General features: G+C 40.6%; 1 protein-coding gene across 1 annotated transcript in view; it reads left to right on the plus strand.

The window, feature by feature from the left end:
- The window catches only part of SDCCAG8 (SHH signaling and ciliogenesis regulator SDCCAG8), a 90,981-nt gene extending 67,002 nt beyond the window's left edge, over positions 1-23,979 (plus strand). Inside the window, exon 17 of the mRNA XM_081856356.1 lies at positions 23,808-23,979. Coding sequence (XP_081712482.1) covers positions 23,808-23,961 — 154 coding nt within the window. The 3' untranslated portion in view covers positions 23,962-23,979. The remainder of the gene's footprint in view (positions 1-23,807) is intronic.
- Positions 23,980-24,217: the final 238 nt, after the last annotated feature.

Below are 24,217 nucleotides of genomic sequence, written 5' to 3' on the forward strand. Positions count from 1 at the left end.
ACGTTCAAAATACGCAAATAATGTAATTGCCTGCAGTCTTCACATTTCTGAATGTTTAGAACAGGTAGCCATCATAATACCCTCTAGATGTTGCTAGACTACAACTCCCACCATACCTGACCATTGACGATGCAACTGGAGCTGATGGGATTTGGAGTACAACAACATTTAGAGAGTACCACATGGACTACCTCTAGTTTACTATATAAAGAAAGCAATGATGCAAATCCATTTATCGGATTGTGTACAATAAGTATATAAGACTATTTAGGTCACGCTTGAAAAAAATTACTTGGCAAACACTCTTGATCAGTTTCACACCATTGTTTTTCCAGCTGAAGCATGGCTAAGTCATATGATGAGTTTATTTATGCCTCACAATGTCAGCCACAGGTAGAAGAACTTAAAGTCACAAGTAAATGACATCCTTCATATTCTTAGGTACCTTTCAAACATTGGAGCTGCTAATAAGATGCTTGTGAAAACAGGATATTGTTGTGTTATGAGCACACACTCTCCTATTTTAAATTCTGCTTAAGCCATACATTTTTTTCTTTTTAAAGTATTTCTGCCATGGCCGAGATTAGAATTTGGTACCAAAAAATCCTGTTTGCATGGCCCAAACTTTCAGTATGTTTTTTCTTAAGGAAAGCTTCAAGCTGCTAATCTAAGATCAAAGGATTGAGTCAATGCAACATAATCCTAGCAGATTTATCAAAGAAAATTGTCTAAGTAATACTAGATAACAAGAACAGCATGATATATCCCATAACAGGCTTCTGTTTCAGAAGCTACTCAGGAAAATACCCATGGACAGAAGTTACCGTCACCGTCACAGAAAATACCCTCCTTTTACTTTCAGATCCATATTGTGTAATAATTCTTAATGGGACTCTGCTTCTTCTAATAACATATTTCTAGTGGTGTGGTTTGCCTTTTAATGGTGAATATTTAAATTCCTGTCTTATTACATCTGTCTCACTTTTCTTCATTCCATATTATGGATGCATCTGTTTTTTAAAAAGCTTGGTTTCTGTGTAGAATTGCTGCAGTATTTCAGAATGCACAGTACAGGGTTTTGCAACTACCAACCCAAGAAAGCTCCCGCACAGCAGTTCAGCAGCAAATACCCACTTTGGGTATTGAATAATAATTGAGATCTTTGTACCGGCCTTACATGAACTCCAAATAGCAGTAAAATCTAATTACCAGCCCATTTGGTAAAGTACTTTAAGTGGTACCACATTTGTTTGAATTGCCATGCTCTCTGTGACTTAAGGTATTTGGAATTCTTTTTTTCAAAGAGAGAGAACTTAAAATAAGTACAGATGAGTATGCCATAAAGCATCGTTAAAGAAGTATTTCCAAAATTACATATTTGCTATTAATAGTTATACTGGGGACTCAAATGGAAGTCATGTTGGGAAGCAACACAAATTAATTTTACCTCTACTGCATGGGTAGGCAAACTAAGGCCCCGGGGCCGGCTACCGCCCAATTGCCTTCTAAATCTGCCCCGTGGACAGTCCGGGAATCAGCGTGTTTTTACATGAGTAGAATGTGTCCTTTTATTTAAAATGCATCTCTGGGTTATTTGTGGGGCATAGGAATTCGTTCATTTTTCTATTTTTCAAAATATAGTCTGGCCCCCCACAAGGTCTGAGGGACATTGGACCAGCCCCTTGCTGAAAAAGTTTGCCGACCCCTGCACTACCTAATTTAATTCAGACAAAGGTGTTTGTGCATTGTGGCTACTTACAGCACTAGGTAGTGAGGAGAACAAGGGGGAAGGAATTTTTCGTTCTAAAATGTGCATTTTATCAGGAAGCTTACCTGGAGATATTTTGGCAACTAACAACATCTGATATCTAGAAGAAGCTAGCTTGCTTATAGTTGTAATCTTCTATTCATAGGAGCCAACTCCTAGGGCCCAAGATCCCTCCCTCCATAAAATGTTTGAGGGAGCCAGGCCAAATCGATTGGCATTCCATTCAAATGATGTGTGTACACCACATCTTGTGATTATGTGGGGTAGTGCTTACCTGCCCCCCCTATTTTACTCAAATTGGCACCCCTGCTTGTCTTTACTACTGCAACATGCATTGTTCTTTATTGTTTTGGGAATCATATTCTATGAAGCAATCTAATTCCCCGCACAGTTGTTTGGAGAGCATAGCATCAACATAGCTTTAAGTTTACCAAGTCTATAAATCATGATTGTGCACCCATTGGAGGGATATTTCTTTTATGCTGTTGAGGCAATTGCTAAGGAGACATGCATTTTTTTCTGTGACCGTTCCTATCGCTTAGTTATTGGGTGTATCTTTATCTGAATCAGGATCTGTGTTGGGTTATGTGACTTACCACTTGCTAAGTTGCTGCTTCTGTCAAAGGCTGCATTATCAGCTGGGCTTTTTGATGCTGAGCTTCGTCATTTGCTTTGCTGTGTCCATTTGGTTTTTTAATTTTTACAATAAATTCCCTGAATTCCACCTTTGTGGAACTTAAATAACAGTGCAAGTTCATATGGTCCTGCTATCTGCTTCTTCCCCCAGAAAAAGAAAAAGAATGAAATGAATTATTTCTGTCAGCTAAGCATCATGTGTTATATTATTTCCGTTAACCTTTTTCTTTTCAGAAGGCTTAGGAGAGTTTGACCTGACCAAGCTAAGATAAAGCACATCTGTGTATTGCAAAATTCACAGTTGGACAATACCCTTATTAGAACCAACCAAAATGACACACACTGTAAAAGCAGATGGTCTTGAGCATAGCTGAACAGCGCTTTTTTTTCTGAAACAGCAAAAATACAGAAAGATTTTGTGGTTGCATCTTTGGTTTCAGCAACTGCAGTGTAGAACAAAACTGAGTGTTAAAATACCTTTGGGATGAAATTAAATGTGGGCCTCCTCAAAGAAGGAATACCGTGTAACCAGGGATTGTAATATAGCTGGCACTGTGCACATGCTAAAACTTGAACTTTGCTCAGCAGAACAGTGCACACTTGTTTCACAGAGGGAGCAAACCTTGGCATGGACTGGCTGCCCATATTGAAAAGAGATTGTTTGCAGAGCCAGCCCAAGACATTTTGGTACCTGAGGCAAACCACAGGGTTTCCTACCAGAAAAGAAAGGGTGAGTGAAGATCTACATTAGGAACTAGGAGGGAATAAAGATCTACATCAGGAGCTGCTGCCCCTGTGGATCCTGCTGCCCCTGAGGCAATCACCTCACCTTGCCTCATGGGTGGGCCGGCCCTGATTACTTGTATGCATGAGATTGAGAATTGTAAGAATTCCAAATGTAGGCTAATGCCTAATCATATAACCTATGCTATTTGCTAACTTCTAGCACACACACAAGCCTCTAGTCTTTTTTAGCCCTGGCAAGAGCAAAAGCCTCCTTCCAAGTCACACTGCCCCCACAGTAACATAATGAATAGCCATGTGGATTTCCTAAGGCCAAGCCCTTTTACCTCCAGTTCTCACATGGAACACCTCAGTCACTCAAGACCAAATATGATATGAACTTAAGTCAACTTTATTCTGATTGGTTCTTGTCCTGCACCTTTGCCCAAGGACTATCCAGTCACTCTACAGTGGGAAACATATTAGCAAATCCACCTGTTGGTTTGTCTTTTGTGTCCAGCCTCATCCTCAATCTAATCACCTTTTGTTTGAGGTATGACCGCCTCTTAGGAAACCACATTTTAACTCTGTGTCACTAAGATACCATTTTGTCCTAACTGGGTGAGTTCTCTCCTCACGTATGGCTGTATTCAGCTAAATTGTTGGGCTAGCAGAAGTTGGGAGCAAGGATTCTCCAGAGTGCAATAAGAATTACCCTTTCTTCTCCCCATGTGTGTCCTGTGACATCCTCAAATCTGCTCCGGGGTGTTGGGGGGACTTCCCCCCAACAGATGTAGGCAACGCAAAGCAGGAGGAGAGAGGGGGAATTCTGTTGCACAGGGAAAATCCTTCTGCTGATGGAACCTTAGCTTTAACCCACAAGTTGGTCCATTCTTTACGTCAAATGGTCCCTCCAAGGGAGTGAACTTCCCCAATCTCAGCTAGAAGCTAGATCCCTTGCCTTTCCTTCTATACCTCATTCCCTTGCTTCATTTAAGGTTAGTTGGGAACCGTAAGAGGACATAAATTTTTGGAACTGCATTCAGTGAGTTCTAAAAAGCCCAAGTTACTTGCTTAGAGATCGTTTGGTGTGGAGTTCAAGGGCAGCCTACGAAGACCAACATCCCTTTGGTCCCACGCCATCATGGCCAGTTTCCTGGACTATCCGTGCTACACTTTTCAATATTTTCAGACTGTGGCATACATTCACAAGCTTGCTGCCTGGTTGCTCACAGAGCTCCAATATACAGCCACAGCCCTAAACACTTTGGTCACAGTGAAATTTAGGAAACTTCCTTTCATTCTCTTTTCCTTGGACCAGCTAATTATTAAGTTTGCTGTTTTGCATGGTGAAAGCCATTTTAACTATGTGAATAAACATTCTTACATTTTCAAACCCTAAATTGGGATTTAGTTGTTTTTGCAAATTCCCCCAAGGAAAGGCACAATGTAACATCCCCCATGATTTGCAACAATCTCCAGATTGAAGAACCCAAATATTTTATTGTTTCAGTTATTTAGAAAAAATGTATAAACTGGTTGAAAAGCACTTTAAAATAATATAAACAATTTTCAATAAAGCAGAGGTAAAATCAGCAAAAGGTCAAAACCAGAACAGTGGTGCCCCGCAAGACGAATGCCTCGCAAGACGGAAAACTCGCTAGACGAAAGAGTTTTCCATTTTGGAGGTGCTTCGCAAAACAAATTTCCTATGGGCTTGCTTCGCAAGATGAAAATGTCTTGCGAGTTCCTGCGGGGTTTTTCCCTCCCCCCCCCCTTTTTCTAAGCCGCTTATCCGATAAGCCGCTAAAAGCCGCTAATAGCGCTAATCCGCTAATCCGTCAATGGGCTTGCTTCGCAAGACAGAAAAACCACTAGACGAAGAGACTCGCGGAACGGATTCTTTTCGTCTTGCGAGGCACCACTGTATTTATTTAAGGGTTGTTGAAATAATATTATTAAGCAGGCATCTAAAACTGTGTAGTGAGAGTACCCGCCTACTATTACTGTCCTCCTTTGTTCACCCATATAACTTACATATTAGAGTAGCATATGATTAAGGACATGTTCAGGCATGATAACAATTGGGGAAACCATTAAGCTGAGAACACAAAGCTTTCTGACGGTCTTACATCCTTAACATTTTTTGGAATCTATAAGTTATTGTAGCCTGTACCATATTTAGTATATACTGTGAAAATCCAGTACACTGCATTCATTTTCAGCGTGCATCTTTGTTGAACATTACAGATAAGCAATTTAAAATGGTGAAATGAGGCATGTGTCAAAAGGTCTTTAGAAGACTGGATATGAGTAGAGTTGGCTGTCAAAATGTCAGTCCCATGTCAACAAATCTACAGGATATGCAAGTGCCTAACATCTTGTCCTCTTTGGAGTTCCATTTTTTCAAATAGCAGTGAGGCATTCCGGGAAGTGCATTTCTGGGGATTATTGCATTTCTCAGGTGGCTGAAATCACTTGCCCTTCAGCCTTATGCCTTGCAACACCACCCGAGGCAAGCAATAATCCCCAGTAAAACAGTGCCTGCCTGGTCTTATTGCTTAATTATTATACCTATTTAATGCTACTTAGAACATTGTCAGCTGTTGAGAAAAGGTAATTATCACTAGTCAAATGACACACACTTTTTTGGCTGCCTTACGGATACACATTTTACTGGTACCTTGATACATAATGAAGCCTGATAGCAAAACTTTTGCTTGTCTCTTCTTCAAGCCCCAGCTGTTTCCCTGCTAAATTCATCCCATCTGTCTCCCCTTCCGTAAGGCTGTAGGCAGTATAGCATAAGTACAGAAGCAGTTCAGTGCTATTTTGGATAAACATAGCTGAAATTTGAATCCTTGCCATTTGCAATGCACACATTTTGTTTTACTGCTGTAAAGAGAGCTGTCAAAATAAAAACTACATGGATAATTCACTGAAATGCAGTCAAATGTAAGGAAGATTAAAATGGAATACACACAGAGACACATACTTAGGGTCAATTTTTATATAAGTTGACATGGAATTGATGACCTCTTAACAGCATTGAATCTTAAACACATGTCATTGTATGCAACAAGCACTCCAATCCAGTGACCAGTATAAGAGATCTTATCTCCAGAGTCCAATGATTTACAGTAATATATTGTACATGGAACAAGTAATTTACAGGGTTTTACTTGGGCTTTCCCTCAATCCATGGGTTGGGGTAATTGTAATCAATCCAAATCAAGAGTAGGATCCATATTTCCATATCTACATTGTTGTCTTGGGAACTGGAAAGTATTGCAACTACTGTTTATGCAACCACTTTCATTTCATTTCCTAGCAGCTGTTACATCACATTGTTTTTTTGGAGTTAACTGGATGCCCCTGAAAGAGAATTAGCTTAATGACTGGATAATATTATTAATACAGTGAGTAATATTCTGTGTTTGGATATTTATTTTTAGTGAGAAAGAAAGCAACTCAGTAGCCACTGAGATATGGTCTACATTCCTGGAAGCAGAGGTTCAACCCCAAATTTCTATTTCTTTCTAAATACGTAGATTCTGTGAAACTTAGGAACTCTTAGGAATATGGCTATCAACTCTCCATTTTTCATTTCTTCACATCACTGTCCATGAAGCAACCACACAGTTTCTCTGCAGATGAGTAAACTCATCATTTTTTCCCTACCAGGATATCTTGTCAATATGATGGTAAATTTGTATTTTTGAAGCTTATTGGTAATATTTTTTACTTTTCTCTGCTTGAATTGACTCTGATCAGGTACTACAATTTACGTTTATCATCTGACCTTTTCATCCCTTTTCAGTATACATTTCTGGGCTTTTGAGGAGGATCAACGGATCCAGTTTACCCAAGATAATGGCTTTTTGGCAAGCTGGGATTCCTGTCCTTTCAATGCTATTTTTATGAGGTTTAACTTGAGCAGGAGTTTCCAGGGGTATTCCTAAGATAACGGGAAAAGGAAGCATTGGTATACACAGTGCATTGAATATGATAAGCAAAAAGTTAAATAACGCTGCTTATACTTTCTCTGGATTCTACATAGCATTCTTCTCAGATTCTGTCCAGGCAGTGATTGAGCCAAAATTAGCCCAGCACATTCATTCTTCTGCCTTAGGTGAGAATCTTCAAAACGTTGCAAATTAAAATGCTATAAAGGAAGAAATGTCTCCTGGAAATGCAGATTTCTTTTTCATCACAGAATTAGGGAATCCTAAGAAGGAAGATGACATTCCTAAGTGTAGACAGCTGAATAATAGGTGATGCAGAAAATTGTCTAGAATTATCACATTGTTTTGAAATGACATTAGACCTAGCATGAGGAACAGTGACTTTATATGAAGAGATTGCTCTTCTAAAACACATATGTGAACTAGAAATTCAGGCTGCTGCTGCATCCAATCACATATTGTAACATCATCATCTAGCCAGAAAACTCCAAATGTTCAGACATTGCTTTCAGATAAGAAATACTTCTACAGCCACAGTTTGACCAATTAATTGTGACTGTAATTTTTAGAGCAAATTTTAAGCTTAATAGTTTAAGAAAAAGCCTACCAACAATATGCACTTTCTCATTCAGGTATTTTGAAAATATTTAAAAATACCAATAATATCTAAATGTTGCTTAACATTAATTTTTATATATGGACAAATTTATGCATGAGAAAAATGCTTAATTTGTTGAATGGTATTTTCCACATATGGCTAAAATGGTCTTATGTTTAAACATATAAAAAGATGCATTAGCACTAGTAAAGTTATACCTGTAACACTGTTCAACATATTTAAAGGGATGAGCAATATAGTAGAATGAATAAATTCTCCATAATTACTCATTAGAACAATAGATTGTTAGTCGTTTAGCGGAGGACAGGGAGTCAAAAATTAAAAATGATACTAGAATATGGGGTGGGGAGTAGAATATTTGTAGGATATAAAATCCCCACAATGCCTCCTAGCCAGTTGTATTTGGTGTCACCCCCCGCCCTTGTTTCTGCTCTATTTATTCTGCTTGTATCTCTCAGGGTGGCTAACAACACACAAGTGAAATTTAGCAATAGCACATATATTCTGACAGTAGTGACTTTAAATTTCTAGTAAAGAAATGTATTCTGGATTAGTAAATTTTAATGTCTTAAGATCCGGTGTCTTCCAATATATTCTCATGATCATTAATCTGGTTTAGCAGTACTGAGCTTTGTAAGTTTTGAATGTGCTAAGATAAGGTTACCAGACGTCCCCGTTTCCTGGGGACAGTCCCCGGATTTACAAATCAGTCCCCTGACAAAATCCATTGAAGTTGGAAAGTGTCCCTGGATTCATTGAAAAAAATCTGGTAACAATATGCTAAGAGGTCTGTGGTGGAAGAAATGATGTGTGTGAAAACAGTTGGAAGCTATAGGTATTCCTCATAAGTGTTTTTTTATTTTTTGTCAAATAGCAACTCGTCTGCGATACCTAGAGCAGTGTTTCCCAACCTTGGGCCTCCAGATGTTTTTGGCCTACAACTCCCATCATCCCTAGCTAGCAAGACCAGTGGTCAGGGATGATGGGAATTGTAGTTCAAAAACAGCTGGAGGCCCAAGGTTGGGAAACACTGACCTAGAGTAACCACTGATGGCAGCAGCCTGCTGAAATAGTGATTTTAATGTCCTATTTCCCCATCACCGTCATTAGCGCTTATAGTGTAACGACTGGAAACCTGTGCTGAATTGAGGCACTCATTATTTGCATCCATGAATGTGGGAGCATGCCATCTACTGTGGCCTAACCAAAAATGTCAGCACATAATTTTTAATGGTCTAAGAAGAAGCTAACAGGCAAAAGTTATTTCTAAAGCTGATTCAGATGCTGCGCACTGAAACTTGTCCAGGCTATTCTGCCTTTGCAGCTGGGGATCACCTGTATGGACACAACTGGCAGTGTGATCCTTCTCCAGCTGCAAGTGCAACCCAGCCTTGGAGAATTCATACACAGGTTAGGAGTCGTAGATGAATGAAACTATCAACAGATGATCAGCCTAGCATGGCACAGAAGGTCCCACTGGAACAGGGGTACAGGGAGGCGCCCAGTGCAAGGTAGAAAGCTGTGCTGTTTTTCTAAGCCTCCATTCCTAAAATTGTGTGCATCAGTTTGCGGATTGAGTGCCACAAAAGTGAGGGCTCTGGGAATTATGAATGAAGGTGTTCTTAAGCATACAGCTAGTGAAAATCTGCAAGATGTGAACAAGGAATATAAAGGTACAGTGGTACCTCTGGTTATGTACTTAATTCGTTCCGGAGGTCTGTTCTTAACCTGAAACTGTTCTTAACCTGAAGCACCACTTTAGCTAATGGGGCCTCCTGCTGCTGCCGCGCCGCCGCAGTGCAATTTCTGTTCTCATCCTGAAGCAAAGTTCTTAACCCGAGGTAATATTTCTGGGTTAGCGGAGTCTGTAACCTGAAGTGTATGTAACCTGAAGCGTATGTAACCCGAGGTACTGTACTTGAATTTGTGATGTTAAAGTAGAAGTCGATTTTCACATGTTCCTAAACACAGTATCTTAGAACTAGAATTCTGCTCTAGGCAACCTGGGCTTTGACTCATCTGAAACAAGAAAAGGTTTTGCACAGGAACAGCTAAGCAGTATCCAAAGCTCCTTGAAATCTTTTTCATCCACAGCATTCTGCTGATTGACTAGCACACACTTACTCAAGCAACAGAACAGTGCCAAATGGCTCTGAAGGTAGGGCCCATGGACTGCCGCTGCTAGATTCACCCTGGTGTAGTTTTTTAACAAAGCAGTGATGCACTATATAGGTACTTTAAGTAGGTGTAGCAGTACCGATGTATGTTTATGCTGTGGGTGCATTTTCTGCCACTTGAAGAAAAGTGTGAGGTTTTATATTTGCAGTCCTGCTACAACCTTACAACATGCTTGTCTGCACAGCAAGGCATCAGGTTGGTTCATTGAGGCTCTTTAGCTAGAAAAACCTAATTAAGGCTGAGCCATGGTTTGCCTCATTTTTGAGTACTCCATACTTGTTGCTGTATTTTTAGTATGTGAACTTTGGTTTTTAAAAAAGTTGAAATAACAATTTCCCCCTTTACAAAAACAGCTAATGGGATTTTTCTATAACTTGCCAGAAATACTCATTTCCAGGCAGAGAGCAAGCATGGACAATTTCACACTTAACGTTGAACATTTCAGAAAGTTCTGAGTGCTGGAAAAGGAAGTGTTATACTGAAAATTACAGCTGGCACTATTCTCTATCAATCAATATTCATTTGAACAGTTAGCTGTTGATCTAAGGGAGTAAATGCCATCCTGTCAGGGGTGGGGGCTTCCTTCCTGACTTTTGAAAATAGAACGACTTCTTTGTGTGATGCATGTGTATAATTATTCTGCTTTGTGTTCAAGTGGGCTTTTAGTACAATGGTTCTGTACCTTCACATGGACACAGAAGGCATGCTGAGCATGAAAATTCATTAAACATAATATGCATGACAGCGAGTGTTCAAGGGAGGGAAAGCATACTTTCACTTATGCTTGATAGTGCTCATTGTTCTCTACTACTCTCCCTTCAGACTTACAGTCAACTCTTTTTAAAGGGACTCTCGTACCCAACTGGTGTGTGTCTGTACATGCCCTTGCTTGCATACAACGGATGCATACTCTGGACACAACTGCAAAGTCCTTTAGGTTTCCATAGATGTTGCACAAGTACCTTCATATAGTTCTGAGATCCCTCTGTGTGAGCGTAAATATCTCTGCTGGTGCTAGTAGCTAAAGGAGCATGCCAGAAAGTGAGGGAGCAGAAGGAAGCTGGCCCCCAGCCAGATCTTTTGACCATTTTTCTTGATCGTGTCAGGGTCAAGGGGGGGGGAGGACTTTTAAGAACAATGGGCTGTAGAAGGATTGGACTGAAAGCATAGAATGCTACGTGTGAGCAACCCAAAGGATTAATTTTTAAGTCAGACTCTTGTAACATTTTGCTGCACTAATGTTTCAACAAAGAGTTGATTCAGTACTGGATATACATTTTGCACCATTCAAGTGTATAAATTGTAAAGAATATACAATCAGAAGCTTTATTTTTTATTATAACATGTGAGGGTTTTTTTAAAAAATGATAATGCTTTTGGCTCTTAATTTAAAAAAAAATTCACTTAGAAAGACTTTTGTAGTGAGTGACTAAGAAGTCAAATAAATAATGCTAATGCAAATAACATTATGTACCTAGTAGGCAGCATTACTTATTTCTGTCTATGGCATTTGTTGCTGCATGGCTTCCTTTTGAATCTAAACATCCTAATTTATCCTTAATGCATGCTGACATTTATCTCTCAGAGAATTTGTTTCTGTAGCCTACCTTGTCTGTAGCTCCAACTTTACCAGTTTTCTTTTGTGTTGGAAATTAGTTGTGTAAAACTTTACAAGATATTCAAAATTACAAACCACTAGAAAATACTGTGAGTAGAATTTAATTTTTGCAGCCTGTCTTGCTGGCGGCTGGATTCCAAAAAAAGCAGGCTGGATGCATGCATGCCAGTGCAACCAGGATTTTAACAGTGTCAATAATCTTTGCTCATCATACTTCTCCACACACACCCAAAAATCTGTGTCTCTGTGTGTTCATACAGATTTACTCACATACAAACCTTCACTCTGCCGGCTAACAAAGCAATGCTTCATTTATTGTGTCTTTGATTTTTGTTTGGTTTACCCCCGACAAATGAAAACCTGTCCCTCTCTTCAGTGAATTAGCTGCTTGTAAATAAAATTTCTGAGGCTTTGGTGTCTGAAGTGGCAAGGATTAGAATAATGAAAAAGCACGTTCCCTTTGACTGTAGTTTTTCATTCACTGATTTTTTTTTACTTCTCTGCTTCTAATTGTTGCTTGGAGAATTTAGTTACTGTAACAATGATTTATTTTTCTGCATATATACAGTGCATATGTAAGATTAAATAATCCCTCTCCGTTAACTGCTCGCAATATTAAAATTACTTGATCCGTTGGTTGGGTTTTTGTTTTTTTGTTTTGTTTTTTGAGAAGGGGGAGCCTTGGAGGGAAGAAGTAACGTACAAGCAGATGTGCTGCTAGATCTACAGGCTTCTGCCAACCATATGGCATCTTAAAGAAAGATGGTTGGAGCGTCTGGATTAGCAAAGAGTTGGGATGGAAAGCCATGTGTCGTGTTGGTACAGGCAGTTGTTTTAGCTCTCTGTAAAAGGCTTCAGGAGATTGTGTAATGGAACAAATGGTACTGCAAGCCTAGTAACAGCCTTACCGCTGCTGGAGAGGCAATTGGCCCCCAGGCGCCTACTGCTTCATCTTTTTTTCTCTCCCCCCCCCCCTTTCCTTTTTCTTTCTTTCTTTTTTCTTTTCTTTTTTGCAAATGTATTGGAAACTCCATGACTTGATTCTAAACTTTTTGCTTGCTTCTGCACAATACATTGCTGAGGTTTCACCTTAGATGCCTCTTTCTCTTTTCTCTTTTCTCTTTTCTCTTTTCTCTTTTCTCTTTTCTCTTTTCTCTTTTCTCTTTTCTCTTTTCTCATTCCCGGAGAGAACCTACAATCAGGTTTACTTTAAATGAAATACTGTAAATGAAATTGAAAGTATTTGGACATTTTGCTAGAGTTTTTGCAGTGTCTTATGGCAGGCTATGCTCTGCTGGCATGCCCTTTGTTTAATTGGGGTGGGGGGAGGAATAGCATTTTAAGCACACCAGTTTGGCATTGCTGTTTTATTTGCTGCATTTTCTTTTTACTCCAGAGAAGTGCATCATCCCACCTGCACTAATGGATTCAAGGCAGGTATCAGGACTATATTATCTGGATTTGTGTGCCTTACAGGAAACATCTGTGATGTACTTCCTTGTCCATGGAAATTGCTAGATTTTAGACAATGAATGTTCAGACATTCCTATCAGTTTTAACTACGCATATTTAACAATTCATTGAAGAGTTATTAATAAGCTATTGGTTTGGAAAGGCACTGGTCTGAAATGGAAAGTAGACCATAAACTGTCAATAACTCATTTTGAGAAAGTTGAGGGAGTTTGGGCACAAAGTTTGAAAATTTATCAAAACTCATTTATGAAAATATGAAGAAAAAAATCAGTAATAAAGATTAACACTGTGAAATTCAATTCTTTTTTTTCTTTTTTCTTTTTTCTTTTTTCTTTTTTGCTAAGCTACCATTATTTGTAAGTTGTTAATCAGGCTGAATATATCAATTAGAATTTCAGCTGTAATATTTAGAAGATTCTAAAAGGATTTGCATTATTTGTGAAACTTGCTAATATGGATTCTCTCAGAGCTCCTGTACCTGTAAGCACAAGTATGCCTGCTATCCCTACAGAAAACAAAATGAGCACTACAAATCTGGCAGGAGTCAGGACAATCTAGTGAATTGTCTGAAGCAGCGGTTCCCAAGTAGGGGTCTGGGGACCCCGGGGGGTCTGCAAAACACACTGAGGGGTCTGTGGCCCCTTGCCTTGCCTCCTGACCAATGATTCATTTTTTTGTCATTTTTGCATGGCAATGTCACAAATTTGATGGTCTTTTTTTTTTTTTAGCATACCTAAAATCCTCTGCTTATTAGGGGCTACCCCACATTTTGTTCAAAAACTTGCTTTGCAGAGATAACTACCATAGAGTTATCAAAAGTAGGGGGCCTGTGGCTTGGCTTTTGAAAAATAGAGGGTCCTCGTTAATTAGCTAATTGGGACCCACTGGTCTAAAGCACCATTTTGTAGAAATAATTTTGGTTGGGGCCTGATGAGATGGACAGTGTAAGTGCTGAGAACTGATCAGTCACATGTCTGCTTGCCCCTTCTTCACAGAAGACATCTGAAGGCAGCCCTGTTTAGGGAAACCTTTAATGTTTGATGCATTATTGTACTTTAATATTTTGTTGGAAGCTACCCAGAGTGGCTGGGGAAGCCCAGCCAGATGGGCGGGGTATAAATAATAAATCTTTATTTATTTATTTATTTATTTATTTATTTATTTATTTATTTATTTATTTTATTTAGCAGAGAGGAAAGGCAATACCTGGCTGCATCCAGGGCACCCCATAACACATATCCCCTTGTGAGAGGAAGTAGTTGTGAGGCCACTCCTGGAAAACTACGACCCCAGATCCAGAAGACTGCAGAAACTGCTGGGCAGTTGCAGGCATCCCTTTCTGAGATGAGGCTATTGAGAAGGTGGTCCCAAGGCAGCTCCAGGCATTCCTGGATGACACAGATTATTTTGTTCCTGTTGAATCTGCACTTAGGCCTGGGTTTGGTACTGGACTGCAGAAGAGGTGCTGTAATGGTGCTTGAAAGCAGTAATAAACTTGCACGAGGGTAGTTCAGTCCCAACAAGATGGAGCGTGGTTCATCTGTTCAGGGAGTTGGTGTTTAACCAGTTCCTGGAAGGGTCAGGAGGTGCTCATAGATCTATCATTGTCAGGGAAGACTCAAGTGGCCTCAGTGGTATACAGTGTCAGCTAAAGCTGGCATACCAGCTGCAGCCTCTCCTGGACAAAGATATTTTAGCCTCAGATAGCCTTACTCTGGTAATTTCCAAGTGCTGCAGTACATTCTGTGATGATGCTGCCTTTGAAAACTGTCCAGAAGCTACAATCAGTTCAAATCAGTTCAGCTAGAATGCTAAAAGGGACCAGGAAGTGGGATCCCATCGCAGTTCCTTTGAGACAACGTCATTGGCTTCCTGTTTGTTCCTAGGCTCAATTCAGATGTTTAGCTTTTGAAGCCCTACCTAACTTATGATCCAGGTATTTGGTGGGTTGTCTTTTCCTGTTTCCGTCTGCCTGTTGAGATCTAGATGTGAAGCTTTTATTCTGGTAGCACAACCATCAGGAGTAAAGGAGAGATCCTTTTCCGTGGTGATACCTTGCCTGTGGAATGTTTTACCAGACAAATACCTTTCATTTCCCTATGCTTTTAAACATTGCTGAGTACAGTACTACGATTTTGTTTGTAGTTGTATTATTTCCCATTTGTTAGCTGCCTATGGTGTTTTGCAAACTGAAGGATGGAACAGAATGTGCATGTAAATACATAAGCAAAAAAAAGTTGGATTCTATTTGGAATAGCACTATCAATTATATAGAAGACTTCACTTGGTATAGTACATTTGAACATTATGATAAGCATCTGAAAGCCAATACATATATGACTTGTTCTTGCACTTCTGGGCGCTGCTGAATTTGTTTATCTTACCGTGCGCAACATGTCCAGTGTGCCTTTTTCACTTGTCTACTAGAAAATCAGTAGATACACAAAATACTTTAAAGAGAGACTTTTTATCACCTGAAGCACCTTTAATAACAACTAATAAGGATTTTTTTGCCTTGCATTTTTTCTTTCTTCTACATGAATCTTCCTTCCCTGCTCTCCTAAAATCAATTGTTTTAAAAAGTTCGGCTCATTACAATGTGTCTGCATCAGAGGGCAGATTGTGCAGCTCATAAATGAATGGGTTGTTTTTGCCCATCACAGCAGTCCTTTCAGTCTTCATCTAGAATTTGGCATCTTAAGGCTTCAGGACTGGATCCAAAGGAGTGCTGTATTTTTGTTTTACGTGCATACGCGCACACATTAAAAATGAAGAATGATTGATTTTTTTTTAATGGAGACAGTGACCAACAAACGAACAGAGTTAACAGAAGCTGATACATTTATCAACATTGTTTTCTAAATTTCTTGAAATGCCTGATGTCTCTTCAGGCCTCCCATACGCTCTGCACAAGCCATCAAAAACCGAGTAAAGAATTCTCTCTTCGTTCTGCGCAGCATGCTCAAACACCACATGCACTGTCTGCTATGTGTCACTTCTTATGAAGCTCATGCTGGGAGGCTCTTTTTAAAGGCAAAGTGTTTCTGAAGAAAGGAGTTTGGATTGGGCAGCTTGCTGCAGACGATCTTTCTGGCTCAGTACTGAATTAGCATAGTGGTGGTTGTGCTTAGTTTCATGCTAGAAGGCAGCAAAAACTGGCGCTTCGGAGCCGTGGAGGAGGAAAATAAGGGTAATGGAAGTATATGGCAAATGCAGATGAAAGTCTTGTTTTCATTTGCTAACTGAAGGTGTTTGGCCTGGAATTTGGACTTCAACCCCAAGGTTTCCTTTAATAAGCATGAAAAATGCTGCCAGAATGAAGGGGAAATGTCATTCCCACCTGTCAGAGTTGACCTGTGGGGAGTTGGGAAGAAAAGTCTCCCTGCCCCACTCTATACCCACAGTGTAATAATGGTGACTTTAGCTTCAGTTCTTTGTCTGTAAACAACAACAATAATAATAGAGGTTTGTTGGTTTGTTTGTCCGAAGGGAGTTGTAAAGATGAAATGAAAAATTGTAAATTCTGCATGAAACTGCAGGGGAGGTTATCCAGAGATTAGAGCATGAGGCACCTCAGGTTGCCAAAACTACTTCTGGCTTTGGAATTGGACCACCAGTCACAGAATGGTGGTAAGATGGAGGTGGTGTGTAATATACTCAATTGGCAGTTACTGGCATCATATTGATGTGCAGTCCCTCTTCTCAGAAATTGCAAATGGTTAAATTCTTTACTATAGCTATTTCCTTGTAGTAGGGAGTTCCACAGTTCAACTTCCCTTGAGTGAAGTGCAGACATTGGCTCTGGAGGCTTTATAATTCAACCTTCCTATTTAAAGGCCGAATTTGCTGATCCAAGTGGAGAAGGCTTTTTAATTTGTATTTTCCTTCTACCCACCCTCATGCCTCTCAAAGTATTTTTATTCCTCTCCTGACATTTCTTTTCCTGTACTTTCACGCTTAGCTTGTACCCTTTCCCATCACCCCAAACTGTCAATTTCTTTCACCCCTCCTGCCTGCTTTTACATTTACTTCTTGTCACAACAGCTTCCCGTTTTCATCCCAGTCCTCTCTGTTCCTTGTTGTTGTTCTTGTTGTTACTACAACTATTAAAATATTCACTTCAGTTCCTTGCAAGGCACCCTCTGACGCATTCCCCTCAAAGCAAGGGGACCTCCACCCCCAAATGTCTACATCTTCCAGACCTATTTGTTCACTGCCAACTTCTCTTCCACCCTCTCCCCACATGTGTGTATGCACACACGGGTTCTCCAGCTCCTAATGCCTGGTTTTTCTTCTGAGGTGGAGGTAGCAGCTGTCACCTTGGCATGAGTCAGGAGACGCTTCCTGGATGACAAGAGAAGACTGGGGTGTGAGTGGCTGTGTGTGTTTGTGGAGGGCAATAAGTGCCTTCTACAAAACGTATTTTATATGCTGTTTTCTATTATTATTCTATGAATTTCTATACCACCCTACAACCGAGGATCACAGGGTGGTTTACAATGTAAAAGCACAAAAATACATAACATACTGACAATTTAAAAAACAACAACCCTCCCAGTTTAATAGGCCATAGATTGTTTCATTAGCTAAAGGCCTGGGAGAAGAGGAATGTTTTTGCCTGGTACTATCTAAAGAAGGTGCCAGGTAAGCCTCCCTGGAGAGAGCATTCTACAAATGGGAAGCCACCACAGAAAAGACCTATTTGTGGACCTCTCACAGAGGAGGCACATGAAGCATGAAGAAAGAAGGCCTCAGGAGATGATTCCTCAGAGGGAACGTAACCCCATCAAGAGAAGGCAGCCTCCCATCCATCCATCCAGTCCAGGAAACACCTACTAAGAGGGCCTCAGCCTAATCTGGATTGAGTTTCAGTTTGTTAGCTCTCATCCAGTCCATTACCGAGGCAAGACAGCGGTCCAGGATATCCACTGCCACACCTGGAAATGCAAAGGAAAAGTAGAGTACATGCATTAAACAAAGGCAAAGAGCACCCAGCACTTTCACCTGCTGCCTATTGTCTCTGAGCTTCTAGGCAGGGTCTGTTGAGGAGTGGAGGGAAGAGAAGAATACACATAATAATGCCAGTGTAGTGATGGATGGATTCTTTTTAATATTTCCAGGTTACTATTAATAGTATCCACCTCTTTTTCTTCCCCCAATATTCACTCCATATTTTTCTCCTCACAAATCTGTCCCTTCTCCAAAATTTCTGAGATAGGGATTAAATCAGCCACTATCACTAGCATCCCCTCTGTGGTAAGGGCTGAGTCTTGCCCAGCCTGTTGGGAACTGAGCTAGCTCCGGCCTACCTCTACTCAGCCCCAACAATGTGGTTTCATAGCCCAGTCATAATTATAGTGGTACTTTGGGTTAAGTACTTAATTCGTTCCGAAGGTCCGTTCTTAACCTGAAATGGTTCTTAACCTGAAGCACTACTTTAGCTAATGGGGCCTCCTGCTGCTGCCATGTTGCCGGAGCACAAATTCTGTTCTCATCCTGAAGCAAAGTTCTTAACCTGAGGTAATATTTCTGGGTTAGCGGAGTCTGTAACCTGAAGCATATGTAACCTGAGGTACTACTGTACATTTTTGTGTGTGTGAAGAGCTCTTGGAAACTGATATTTATATCCACAGTGATGATAGATAAATATTAGTTTGTGAGGAAACCACAATGCAGAGAAATAGGTTGCCAGGAGACAGCAACATGACCAACCCTATTTGTGATGATGTTCAGGAAACTCTAGCATAGGTTAATAGAATGGGATTTCTTTTTCAGTTTTGAGTTGGGTCTTGTCAGTTTTTGTTTTGGCAATATCATCAGATGTTTTATGCATTTTTCTAAGTACAAATAAAAGTAAAGATGATGATGGAAAGAACTGTGTTTTGACTAAATACTCCTCTTCATATCTATGACGTGAGGAAGTTAGCAGAGAGGCTTACGAAATTAAATGGAGTAGTTAGAATTACTTATTCATGTTTCCTTAAAAGTGAGGCCACTGTGTTTTATGGGGCTTATTCCCAGATATTTGTGCAAAGGGTGCAGCCTTAGTTCTATTTCATTTAACAGTATTTAATCATTTGTCATAAATTTAAACATTGCTTAGGACTGCTTCACAATGATATACATTGCTTGATGACCAGCAGCTGAAGTGAACTGATTCAGTTATGTCTCAAATGTGTGGGGTGATATTAAAGTTCTTTCTGTGGCTTTTTGACCCGTAATGGCTCATTCATACATAGAAGTCATCACAAAATGCTGCAGTTATCAAATGAAGATAATGCATACGTACACACACACACACACACACACACACACCTGGCATTTCAGTTAATTGCTGTGTTAACTTCACAGATTACCATTTTCTCACACAGAAACAATATTTTTGTACTGTACTGTAAAGTGAAGCACAACTGTTTTTCCTACTCAGGTTGGATTGTTTCTGCATGCCTCTGTTGCCCATCCGTGAATTTGCAGTGCCAAAAACATGCTGTGCTTCGCACATTCCAATAAACTCATATTTTTCTACACAAAGAGAACTCCAAGCAGAGGGGAAAAACACAGTAATGTGCGAAACCCTAAATGGTGACACATCTTGGGTGATTTGGGAACTTCGGGAGTGTTAAAAGAATGAATGGAATATGCACTGCAAAGCTCTTTGCCTATTAAAGGGACTGAATTATTTAGTGTTTAGCTTGAGTATTCAGAGGTCAAGAGGGCTGGCGTCTTCCTGGAACTGAAATCAGTCAGCAGAGAGCACTGTCATTTCCCCACATTATTCCCAACGCAGCCACCACAGTAATAGGGTTTTATGATATGGAAATATTTTGTGGGGGTGGGCACTGTAGGTTTTCTGGAAGATGGCGCAAGCTTGTTTTCTCCTGCTTGGCTAGGACCCAAACCGATGGCTTCAAGTTACAGTGGTACCTCGGGTTAAGAACTTAATTCGTTCTGGAGGTCCGTTCTTTACCTGAAACTGTTCTTCACCTAAGGTACCACTTTAGCTAATGGGGCCTCCTGCTGCTGCTGCCGCACTGCCAGAGCACAATTTCTGTTCTCACCCTGAAGCAAAGTTCTTAACCTGAGGTAATATTTCTGGGTTAGCGGAGTCTGTAACCTGAAGCGTATGTAACCTGAAGCGTATGTAACCCGAGGTACCACTGTACAAGAAAGGAAATGCTGCCTAAACACCAGAAAGAACTTTCTGCTGTTAAGAGCAGCTTGATGGTAGAACGGTCTCCCTCAGGAGGTTGTGGGCTCTCCTTCCTTGGTGGTTTTAAAGCAGAGGTTGAATGGCCAACTAGATGACCCTCAGGGTCCCTTCCAACTCTACAATTCTATTATTCTAAACACTATATAAAAACAGCCTGCTAGATCAGGCCCATGGCCCATCTAGTCCAGCATCCTGTTCTCACAGTGACCAACAGGATGCTTGTGGGAAACCAGCATGCAGGATCCAAGCACAGAAGCCCTCTCCCTTCCTGCGCTTTCCAGCAACTACGGTAGTATTCAGAAGCATTACTGCCTCCCAGCATGGAGGCAGAGCACAGCCATCATTGCTAGTAGTCATTGATACCTTTATCATCTGTGAATTTTTCTAATCCTCTCTTAAACCCTTCCTAGTTGGTGGCCTTCACTGCCTCCTGTGGCAACGAAGTCAATACTTTTAAGTACCCACTGCATGAAGAAAACCTGGGAAGACCAGTTTACCATAGATGAGTGTGCAAGGAATTCTCAGAAGATTCCTTCTTCCCGCTTTCAAATCCCTTAAACTCTCTGGGGTGGAGGGGGAGCTATTTTCTCCAGCGTTTGACTTCACCTGCAAAGTCACGCAGCTGCGTTATCCCTCCAAGATCTAATATTGAAATGTGGACTCTCTTCTCCTAAGTGGTTTATTGCCTTTTTGCAGAATTCCTTTGGCTGCCGACTTTCTTCTGAGTCTTTCTGTTCAGCTCAATTGGTTTCTTTCAGTTACCGTGGTAACCAGCAGATGGGGTTCTTTGACAAGGGTCAGTAGGGAGGCTGCCACCATATACAGGAAGAGTGGCTAAATAACAAAGCTTTCAGTGCTGACAGTTCAGCAATAGCCAGCCAGGAGTAGTTATCAGATTACTTATATTAAAACCTAATTAAGATGTGTGCCAGTAAGTGCAGCGTGGATATTGGATTTGGTGATTTAGCTGCTGCCAGTTGCTGTAATTCAATCTCACTGCTATGGCACCTACAGCTTTGCAGAGTACAGTAGAAATCGGTTGCATGCATAATCCGATGGTACTGGAATGATGCATAATGTAATCGTTTGGTCTCTTCCGGCTTAGCACCTCAATCCTGGCCTCATTATATATATTTATAGCAAACTGGAGAGCGAAGGGATCTCTTCACATATTATGAACTCTCCCTGCCAGGTGAACTTTTGCAACCAATGCTGTGACGTGTCATGTATTTACCAATTTTACAATATGGCGGTCAGTTCTGGAAGATGATTAGTTTTACTTTGGGCTGGTGGAATAGGAAGAGAACATTCCAGAAGTAAAAACTGGAAAGCACTTTTTTGGGGGGAAACACATTTAAAAAGCCTTCTGATAGCATGCTGCAGAGCGCAGGATTCCAAGCACTCTTTCCCCTTCTCCTTGATTTCATTCCTCTATCTCTCTTTCCTTGCCCTGCCATTCATCAATATCATTTTTGTTGGAGTGTGTGTGTGTGTGTGTGTGCGCGCGCGCGCACCTGTGTCCAATCCCAGCTACATTAAATTATTTGATTGTTCTCTATTGATGCTCATGGGCATCAATTTAAAATAGCTTCTCAGTGTAGACCAGGAAGTGGCCCTTTCAGGCAATAAGATCGTTATTTCTCACTTTTATACGTTATGCTTCTCTGTTCTAGCCATTCTAGTCCATCACTACCTGCCTTCCACCAAGTTGCTACTCTCATGTATTCAACATCCCATGCCATTGAGTTATTATGGGACTGTTTGAGGGGTGGGGTTTTTTTGTTTTGGTTTTTGCCCCCGTAGACATTTTCCTCACTAAAGATTTTGGAGCATCTGTAAAGCCTGCCAATACTTTTCTCTTGTGTGATGGTAGTTGCACGGAAGGACCGAAATCTATTATCATATATACTAATACAGTCTAGACCAGGCATAGGCAAACTCGGACCTCCAGATGTTTCTGGACTACAACTCCCATGATCCCTAGCTAACAGGACCAGTGGTCAGGGATGATGGGAATTGCAGTCCCAAAATGTCTGGAGGCCGAGTTTGCCTATGCCTGATCTCGACCCTAGCTTACATCCCTGTTATCTTCCTGCTCCAGCTGTGTAAATAAAGATTGGGGGCAGGGGGATCTGGTTTTCCCAGCTGTGTCAAGTGCCTCTTTAGGTTGGATGTGATACAAGTACTTGGATGGGAGAGGAAGGCAAGTTGTTGCATTTGTGACTCAGCAGTTCCATTCCCAGGTTCTGCTGCTATTTGCTCAGGAAAGCGCTGAACCAGAAGGGGGTCAGGCTATGTGGCTGCAACTTTCTAGGTCTAAATTTACTTTTTAGTGTGACTGAGAGAGAAGGGGGATAGGTGGATATATGCTGATAAGTATGTCTGTAGACATATTTTATGACTCTTTATGCTGAGTACTTAATGCATAACGGAGGTCTGTAAACTCAGTAAATCATGCTTAAACGGGACATGCTTTGCTGACCTTACACATTCTGCAAATTGTGTAATCTGTGGACACAGTTGGGAATTCCTGTTTGGCGTCAATAGAATGACAATATGTGTGTGTGTGTGTGGGGAGAATGTAAATAAGTTGGAGTCTGGTAATTCATTGGTGGAACCTATGAAGCTATGAGACATGGTATTAGTAATTTCTGAGGTATCTTTCATGTCCCTGAGTAGAACTGTGCATACACTTTGTATTATGAGGTGGTTTTCTACCAGTGATCAGGGTTAACCATTAATCAAATTAAGCACATGCTTAGCGCATCAAGGGAAGGGGGCACCACAGAAATTTTCCATTGTCGGATTTACCATGGATAATATGGTGCAGCTGAACCAGGTTCCACAAAAAAGGCTCCTACAATAAATGAATATAGTAATTAAAAAATAGTAATAATAGAGATTAATGATATGCATTAATTTTGGAAATAAAGTCTGGTAACTTGAGTCCCCTGAGCTCACATGATCGTTCTTATCTTGGTCATGTCGGTTCTCCCATTCAGTCATCCACTGAGAGTGAGTTTTTTGGGGGGGTGTCTCCAAATTTGGAGGTTTTTAAAGGCCTTGGTGCGAATTTTGGAGGTAATTATTTTTTTGGGGGGGGGGTTAGGGAGCAAAATGTTAACCACATCGATTTTGGAAGCATTCATTCTGTCAACCCACAGTGAAATTACCCTAGAGTTTCATTTTATTTGTGACCGATTCTAAGGCAATATGTAAAAAGTGAGTGACAATTGACTGTCATGCATATAATAGTGTGATTAACAATAAGCATTCTTTTCCATGTTACTGTAGGTTTTGTTTCATTTCGGAAAAAAAAAAAATTGCAGTTTGAATTAAATATATATTGGGACACCAAAATTTTAAGCACTTGGGGCCTCTAAATGGCTTAATATGGCCCTGCCAGTGATACATATTGGTAAAGGTAATTTTGTGAATTCTTCCAGATACGATTTCTAATTTAGAACTAAAAATACTTGCCAATGTGTCTGTACAGGGGAAGAATGTATACCTAAAGGACAGCTTCTACCATGCGCTTCACTTCCGGAGAAGCTTTGGGTCATTCCCTCCCATAACTGCCCCATCAGAGCAACCTCTTTTTATCTGTTTTTTTCCAGGTTACAGCAGCTTGACAAGCATTGCCAGACTACTGCCCAGCAGCTAGTGGAGTTACTGAACAAGCAGAATGAGCTATACAAGGAGAGGCAGATGCTTACTGAGGAGGTGGAGTTCCTGAGGATTCAGGTACCACTCAGAACCAGGAAAAAATGAATAAAAGCTAGAGAAAAACGCTTGAACACCAGTGACTAAAACAAAAGAACCAGTCCAATACAGTTTCAACAGCTGAATCCTGTGAATGCAAATTCAGATCATCACCTTCATACAGTTGTTGATCTGGACACTCTACGCTTCCCTCTACTTCCCCAGTTTTTGCCCTTTCTCCTTCCCTAGAAGAAGAGCTCATTTGAAGGTTCAGCTGTCATAAAAAAACCACAGCCATATTTGGACATTACATTTCCAGTGAGCA

This window comes from Podarcis erhardii (assembly GCF_964252035.2).
Source record: "Podarcis erhardii genome assembly, chromosome: 3".
Lineage (NCBI taxonomy): Eukaryota > Metazoa > Chordata > Lepidosauria > Squamata > Lacertidae > Podarcis > Podarcis erhardii.